Source organism: Strongyloides ratti (genome assembly GCF_001040885.1).
Source record: "Strongyloides ratti genome assembly S_ratti_ED321, chromosome : 1".
NCBI classification, from domain to species: Eukaryota; Metazoa; Nematoda; class Chromadorea; order Rhabditida; family Strongyloididae; genus Strongyloides; species Strongyloides ratti.
In genome coordinates, this window is record NC_037307.1 from 5,169,855 (window position 1) to 5,178,797 (window position 8,943).

The following is an 8,943-nucleotide window of genomic DNA, read 5'->3' on the forward strand; positions in this document are numbered from 1 at the left end:
GACGAAGTAACAAAAATTGTATTAGAGGTACTTCCGGTTGTTTTCATACTTTCCGTATTTGCTACAGTTAAGTTAATCATATCAGTAACATTTGTTTTTATTGTCTTTTCTACATCATTTGTATTTGAGATTAAAGATTGACTTGTTTTAGCATCAGTTGATGTTGGATTAATAGAAGTTTTTTCAAATTTAGATGTTGTTAAATAATTGAAAAGATCATCTGATGTATTATTTTTGTCCATTTCTTCTTTATTGTTATTATGTTCATCTACATTTGATGGTCTTGAAACTTTATTAACATTTTGAAGATTAGAAGGTGTTGAAGAAATATCATTTGAAACTTTTGTCGTACTTGTTGTTTTAAAGTTTTTTGTTTTATTATCATCTATGTGTGATTGAGTAGTATGTGTTGAGAGATTTTCAAATACTGGAGTACTTTCTTTTGACAAATTTGTTTTTGATTCTACATTTGGTATGTTTTTGGTTGAACCATTCTCAGAAACATTAGAAAAAGAAGTTGTCTGTTTGTTAGATGATTCTTGACTTTTTGTAATTTCTGTTTTATTATAAATTTGATTATTTGTATTTTCTTCTTTATTAGCAATAGTTGAAGAAGATGTCAAATACATATCTGATTTTATTTCTGGAGTATTTGTTGCGGTTTGATGACCACTTCCTGTTTCATTTGATTTTCCCGTACTTGAAGTAAAATTGGAAATTATCAAATTAGTTGGTGATTCAGTAACTATGTAGTTAACTTCTTTTTTTGTATTTAATACATCTTTCTCACTATTATCATTTTCAAGTGGATTAGTTGATTTTGTGGTAGAAATTCCATCTTTTAAATTATTGTAATTTTCTTTTTCGTTAGTCTTTAAATTATTCATACTTGTTAAATCATCGGGAACATCAGTGATTCTTGTAAAATTAGATATAATACTAGTAGTATAAGTATTTTTATCATTTTTATCAATTATCATTTCTGTTCTGGAAGATAAAGTTGAAAATTTATGATTGATATCTTTAGTATTTTCTAAAGTATTATTAATTTCAGAATTACTAAACGGTTTTTTGGTTGAAATTATTGGAATATTTGATGAATCGACATCTGTGACAGAAGTGGTAGTTTTATCTGTAACATAGTTTTTCTCATTATATGTAGAAGATAAAATATTTTTTGAATATAACTTGTCAATACTTGTTACTGATTTAATATTTTCATTGTCAAAAATAGTAGATGATTCAGTTACTGGTTGATTAATGTTTTGATTAATACTAAGTGAAACTGTATTATAATTTTTACTAGAAAATGATTTCTCTGTAGATAATTCTGATGGATTTGAATTATGCAATTTAGTTGATGCAGTTGATGTTAATATATCTAAATTTTTTTCAGAATTTGTATTTTCAACTGTTGTTATATTTAAATTTTCATTTTGTGTTAAGTTTTTATTTTTAGAATTTTTTAGAGTCACCTGTTTACCGGTATCAACAACAGTAGAAGATTTTGTTGGAATATTATTATTTATGTAAACTGTTTCTTCTTTATTGACAGAAGTATTTTCATCACCATCATCAATAATAATATTATTTGTTGATTTTGTTGATGGTAAAGTTTTATTTAAATCAGAATTATTTTCAATTGATGAAGTACTATCAGAAATTAATTTTATTGTAGTATTGTCTAACTCTCCATTTTTTTTACTACTGCTTGTTGATATTTTATTATTTTCATCTAATGGATTCTTAGTTTCAAGAGAATTTTTTGTTGTAGTAACAAAATTGTTACTATTTTTTGAACTTTTCTGAATTTTATTTGTAGTTGTCTTGTCAACATCTACGTACTTGGTGTTATCATTAGATGCAAATGTTGTTGTATCCATATTTTTGATTGTATTATACTTGTCTGAGGATAATTTCAAAGATTCATCTGTTGGAGTAGATGTTCCTTTGTACCCTGATAATGTTGTCGATATTTCATTATTTTCATTTTGTTTAGATACTCCTATTAGATTACTAATATTACTTCCATTGTTTTCAAATTTTTTAGTAGTTTCATTGTAAGTAATATTTTCACTAGTATATATTCCATTAGAATCTGTTACTTTATTTTTTATATTTCCTAGTGTTTGTCTATAATTTTCATTAAATATTTTTGTTGTTGTATCTAATGAAAATGTTTGTGGATTTAGTGATTCACTATTTTTGGTTACTTCTGTTTTTGTATTAATATCAGTAAAAGGTTTTGATTTTAAATCTTCTTCTTTATAGTTTTTGGTTGAATCTTCTGTTTTGCTACCAGGCGAAATGATTTTTTTTGTATTATCATTTATTGATATTGTTGTTATAGTAGTTTCTAAATCTTCTGTTGAAATAGAATTTGTTTTACCATTACTTGAAATATCTTTTCCAGTTAAATGATTAGGTAATTCAGATGATGAATTTATTTTAACATTTTTCGTAGTAGTTATTGTTGGCATAATTGATGAGATATTTAGATTCAAATTAGAATTTCCAATCGTTGTTGGAACATTAACCATATTTTCTTTATCTTTTTTTTCTTTCTTTATGTTTATTGTTGTTGATTCTATTTTTAAATTTGTGTTATCTTTTGTACCTTCTGTAGAATATTTTTCATTTTCATTTTTCGTTGTAATCATTGTGGGCGATTCATTTTTTTTATCATAAGTTGTTTCTCTATTTTTGAAATTTGTAGTCGCGTAATTATTTATTAGTTCCTTATTTAAATCACTAGAAGATTTTGTTGATTTAATATTAATCAGATCTTCTGTGATTAAATCTTTTATTCCATTTTTATCTTGTGAATTTGTAACTTCTGTTTTTCCATAACTGTCAGTAATTTTTTTATCATTTTCAACAGTATTTTGAGAATTTATTTCACTTATTAATTTTGTACTTCCATAATAATTTACATCTTGTCTTTCTGGTGAAGTGGTCTTGCCATCATTTGAAGTATATTGACCTGTTGAAATATTATTTATCAAAATATTATTTTCAGTTGTGGTTAAAGTTTTATTTTTACTTTCATCACTCCTTGTTCTTTCTAATGTATTTACTGTTGTTAACATTTTTTCAGATTTTATATTTTCTTTAGTTTTTGTTCCTTCTAATACATTCATTGTTGTTAACATTTTTTCAGATATTGTATTTTTTTCAGTTTTTATTCCTTCTAATAAATTCACTGTTGTTAACATTTTTTCAGAATTTGTACTTTCTTCAGTTTTTTTTCCTTCTAATACATTCTTTGTTGTTAACATTTTTTCAGATATTGTATTTTCTTCAGTTTTTATTCCTTCTGATGTATTCATTGTTGTTAACATCTTTTCAGAGTTTTTACTTTCTTCAGTTTTTATTCCTTCTAATGCATTCACTGTTGTTAACATTTTTTCAGAATTTGTACTTTCTTCAGTTTTACTTGTAAAATTTATTTCATTTTTAAGTATAGTTTTACTTGTAATTATTGGAGTGATTTCTGTTGATGTATATGTGGTTCTTGTATTTTGGTTATTCTCAATAGTAGTGCTATTCTCTAAGTTTTTTTTTAAATCTAAAGTTGTTGTTGATTGAAGATTAGTTTGATTATCCTTGGTTAAATTCTTTGTTTCTTTTTTATTTGGTTGTCCTGTTACTTCTGACTTTTCATAAGAATCAGTTTTTTGATTTTTAGTGTTAACAGTATTTTCATTATTTTCTTCTTTATTTTCCTTAGTAATAAACGGAGAATTTGTGCTTGAAATTTTTTCGGTAATTCCATTACTACTTTGATATTTTTCATTTGGAGAATCAGTGCCAAAGTTATTTGTGGTTCCTTTGTCAATAGAATTTTTAGATGATCCAGTAGATAGTGTTTCTTTAGAATTATTATTTATTTTTGTTGTTGTTTCTTCTTCCAAATTAATTTTTCCAATAGTGGTAGAATCTATAGGTTTGTTGTTGTTGTCATTTTTTCTTGTCATGGTACTTGTTGTTGATTCTACTTCAGTCTTAACATTTTCATTTTTATCTCCTGTGAAATACTTTATGTCATCATTTGTTGTTGGAGAGGATTCTGTTGTTTTGTAATCAATTATCTCTGAATTTTTGTCGACTTTTGTTGTTTCTTTACTCATATTTGTAACAGATATATTATCTTTTTTTGAATATCCTTTAGAATAAACTTGAGTAATTGTTGTAGTAATTGTTCTGATCGTTTCATCAGGATTCATTTCTTTACTTCCAAGAGAATTCGTTTTATTTTGATTTGAAGTATTTTCATTAGATGATTTGTATGGTAATTCAGATATTAAATATATTTCATTATTTTTTCTTGTTGTTGTGAATTTACTTTCTGATTTGTTGTCTTCTATGCCAAATCCTTTAACAGTAATTGAAGTTTTATCTATTCCTTCAAATGTGTTTTGCTCTGTTAATTTTTCTGTTGTTGTTGATCCTAAGCTAGAATTTATGTTTCCATCAGTTTTTTTTGTTGAATATTTATTATCATTGATTGATATTTTTGTTGAACCATCTGGAATAGTTTCAGTTGATATATAATAAGATGTTTCTTTAATTTGGTAATTTTTGTTTGTAGTATTATTATTAGTTTCTTTATTTAAAACTCCTAATTTAGTTGACTGTGAATTTGTTTGACTATCCGTTATTGGGATTATTGTTTTATATCCATTTGGTTGTTTAGTAACTTCTGAATTTACATAATTTTCAGTTATTTGATTATTAATTTCTTTTGATGTGCTTAGTTTGCTACCAATCTTGTTAGTATTAGAAATATTATTTTCATATGTATTTGTCGTTTTGTAACTTGTGTATTTATTTCCATCAACAGATGATTCCTTATTTTTATTAATATCATTTTTATTTTTAGATGTTGTATGGTCTTCATTAATTTTATAATCATTTGTTCCAATTTCTTTATTACTTTTAGTAATAAATGATGTTGTGGACATTGAAGATATCTCTGTTTCATCTGAATTTTTTGTATAATTGGTGTTTATGTTAAATCCTTTTGTTGAATCTGTTGGAAAAGACAAAGTTGCTTCAGTAAGCTGAATTTCTGTTGTATCAAATACATTTTGTTTGGTTTCTTGAACGTGTTTTGTACTAGAAATATTATTTAAATTTTGTGGTTTAGAAGAAGTTTCAAATTCTTTTATATTTGTACCATTAATGTTGTTAGTTTGGTCAATTTTTTCTGACTCAGGATTCAAATATTTTGAAGTAAAGTTTTTATTATCATAATTATCTGGTAAATTGGTATTTATCTCTTCTGTTTTTTTTGTACTTGGATGTGTAACAAATGATTCATTATTTTTTAATGATTTATCATTACTTCCTTTAGAAACAAAAGTACTTGTTGATAATTTTAATGACGTGTCACTGTCAAGTGTTGTGAGTGTATTTGTTGTTAAATAATCTTCTCTATTTTTATCAGAAATATAAGTATTTTCAATACTTGTAGAAGACTCCACTTTTGTCGACATGGTTATTTCTGATTGTGTGGAACCATTATTTTCAGTAGTATTATTCTTCAAAACATTTGTAGATTTGGATATGCTTGATGTTGTTTTTAGATCTATCAATCCTGCTTGTGTTGTTGTTGGAGAACTTTGATTTGATGATTCTTTGTCTGTAGACAATTCTGATGGATTTGAATTATTCAATTTAGTTGATGCAGTTGATGTTAATATATCTAAATTTTTTTCAGAATTTGTATTTTCAACTGTTGTTATATTTAAATTTTCATTTTGTGTTAAGTTTTTATTTTTATAATTTTCTAGCGTCACCTGTTTACCGGTATCAACAACAGTAGAAGATTTTGTTGGAATATTATTATTGATGTAAATTGTTTCTTCTTTATTTACAGAAGTATTTTCATCACCATCATCAATAATAATATTATTTGTTGATTTTGTTGATGGTAAAGTTTTATTTAAATCAGAATTATTTTCAATTGATGAAGTACTATCAGAAATTGATTTTATTGTAGTATTGTCTAACTCTCCATTTTTTTTACTACTGCTTGTTGACATTTTATTATTTTCATCTAATGGATTCTTAGATTCAAAAGAATATTTTGTTGTAGTAACAAAATTGTTACTATTTTTTGAACTTTCCTGAATTTTATTTGTAGTTGTCTTGTCAACATCTACGTACTTGATGTTATTATTAGATGTAAATGTTGTTGCATCAATATTTTTGATTGTATTATACTTTTCTGAAGATAATTTCAAAGATCCATCTGTTGATGTGGATGCTTCTTTGTATCCTGATATTGTAGTTGATTTTTCATTATTTTCAATTTGTTCAGATACTCCTATTGGATTACTAATATTACTTCCATTGTTTTCAAATTTTTTAGTAGTTTCATTGTAGGTAATATTTTCACTAGTATATATTCCATTAGAATCTGTTACTTTATTTTTTATATTTCCTAGTGTTTGTCTATAATTTTCATTAAATATTTTTGTTGTTGTATCTAATGAAAGTGTTTGTGGATTTAGTGATTCACTATTTTTGGTTACTTCTGTTTTTATATTAATATCAGCAGAAGGTTTTGATTTTAAATTTTCTTCTTTATAATTTTTAGTTGAATCTACTGTTTTGCTACCAGGCGAAATGATTTTTTTTGTATTATTATTTATTGATATTGTTGTTATAGTAGTTTCTAAATCTTCCGTTAAAATAGAATTTGTTTTACCATTACTTGAAATATCTTTCCCAGTTAAATGATTAGGTAATTCAGATGATGAATTTATTAAAACATTTTTCGTAGTAGTTATTGTTGGCATAATTGATGAGATATTTAGATTCAAATTAGAATTTCCAATCGTTGTTGGAACATTAACCATATTTTCTTTATCTATTTTTTCTTTCTTTATGTTTATTGTTGTTGATTCTATTTTTAAATTTGTGTTATCTTTTGTACCTTCTGTAGAATATATCACGTTTTCATTTTTCGTTGTAATTATTGTGTGCGATTCATTTTTTTTATCATAAGTTGTTTCTCTATTTTTGAAATTTGTAGTCGCGTAATTATTTATTAGTTCCTTATTTAAATCACTAGAAGATTTTGTTGATTTAATATAAATCAGATCTTCTGTGACTAAATCTTTTATTCCATTTTTATCTTGTGAATTTGTAACTTCTGTTTTTCCATAACTGTCAGTAATTTTTTTATCATTTTCAACAGTATTTTGAGAATTCATCTCACTTATTGATTTTGTACTTCCATGATAATTTACATCTTGTCTTTCTGGTGAAGTGGTCTTGCCATCATTTGAAGTATATTGACCTGTTGAAATATTATTTATCAAAATATTATTTTCAGTTGTGGTTAAAGTTTTATTCTTACTTTCATCATTCTTTGTTCCTTCTAATGTATTCACTGTTGTTAACATTTTTTCAGATTTTATACTTTCTTCAGTTTTTGTTCCTTCGAATACATTTACTGTTGTTAACATTTTTTCAGAGTTTGTATTTTTTTCAGTTTTTTTTCCTTCTGATATATTCATTGTTGTTAACATCTTCTCAGAGTTTTTACTTTCTTCAGTTTTTATTCCTTCTAATGTATTAACTGTTGTTAACATTTTTTCAGAATTTGTACTTTCTTCAGTTTTACTTGTAAAATTTATTTCATTTTTAAGTATAGTTTTACTTGTAATTATTGGAGTGATTTCTGTTGATGTATAATATGTAGTTTTTGTATTTTGGTTATTCTCAATAGTAGTGCTATTCTCCAAGTTTTTATTTAAATCTAAAGTTGTTGTTGATTGAAGATTAATTTGATTATCCTTATTTAAATTCTTTGTTTCTTTTTTATTTGGTTGTCCTGTTACTTCTGACTTTCCATAAGAATCAGTTTTTTGATTTTGAGTGTTAACAGTATTTGAATTTTTTTCTTTAGTAATAAACTGAGAATTTGTGCTTGAAATTTGTTCGGTAATTCCATTACTACTTTGGTATTTTTCATCTGGAGAATCAGTGCCAAATTTATTTGTGGTTCCTTTGTCAATAGAACTTTTGGATGATCCAGGAGATGGTGTTTCTTCAAAATTATTATCTATTCTTGTTGATTTTTCTTCCAAATTAATTTTTCCAATAGTTGTAGAATTTATAGGTTTGTTATTGTTGTCATTTTTTCTTGTCATGGTACTTGTTGTTGATTCTACTTCAGTTTTAACATTTTCATTTTTATCTCCTGTGAAATAATTTGTACTATCACTTGTTGTTGGAGAGGATTCTGTTGTTTTATAATAAGTCACCTCTGAATTATTGTCGACTTTAGTTGTTTCTTTACTCATATTTGTAACAGATATATTATCTTTTTCTGAATATCCTTTAGAATAAACTTGAGTATTTGTTGTGGTAATTGTTTTGGTCGTTTCATCAGGATTCATTTCTTTACTTCCAAGAGAATTCGTTTTATTTTGATTTGAAGTATTTTCATTAGATGATTTATATGGTGATTCAGATGTTGAATCATTTTCATTATTTTTCTTTGTTGTTGTTAATTTACTTTCTGATTTGTTGTCTTCTATGCTGAATTCTTTAACAGTAGTTGAAGTTTTATCTATTCCTTCAAATGTGTTTTGCTCTGTTAATTTTTTTGTTGTTGTTAATCCTATTTCAGAATATATTTTTTCTCTTCTTTTTGTTGTTCTATACTTTTCACTTGTCTCTGGTATATTTGTTGTAGCAAAAGGAATTGTTTCTGTTGATTTATGTTCAGTTTGTTCTATATTTTTCGGATCGTTGGTTGCTACATTGTTTATTTTTTCTTCTGAAAAGTATGTTGATTTCGTAGATTGTAAATTTGTTTGAATACTTGTTTCTGAATTTTTATTTCCATATTCCTCTGATTTTATTGTATGTTTTGTTTCTACATAAATTGATGGTGTTTGTTTTGTATCATATTTTACTGTATTT

General features: G+C 25.0%; 1 protein-coding gene across 1 annotated transcript in view; it reads right to left on the reverse strand.

Moving 5' to 3' along the window:
* SRAE_1000166600 (Matrilin-2) overlaps positions 1-8,943 on the reverse strand; it is a gene marked incomplete at both ends in the record, with an annotated part of 36,599 nt that overhangs the window by 12,910 nt on the left and 14,746 nt on the right. Inside the window, one exon of the mRNA XM_024648649.1 lies at positions 50-8,896. Within this exon, the coding sequence (XP_024502606.1) occupies positions 50-8,896 (8,847 nt within the window). The remainder of the gene's footprint in view (positions 1-49; positions 8,897-8,943) is intronic.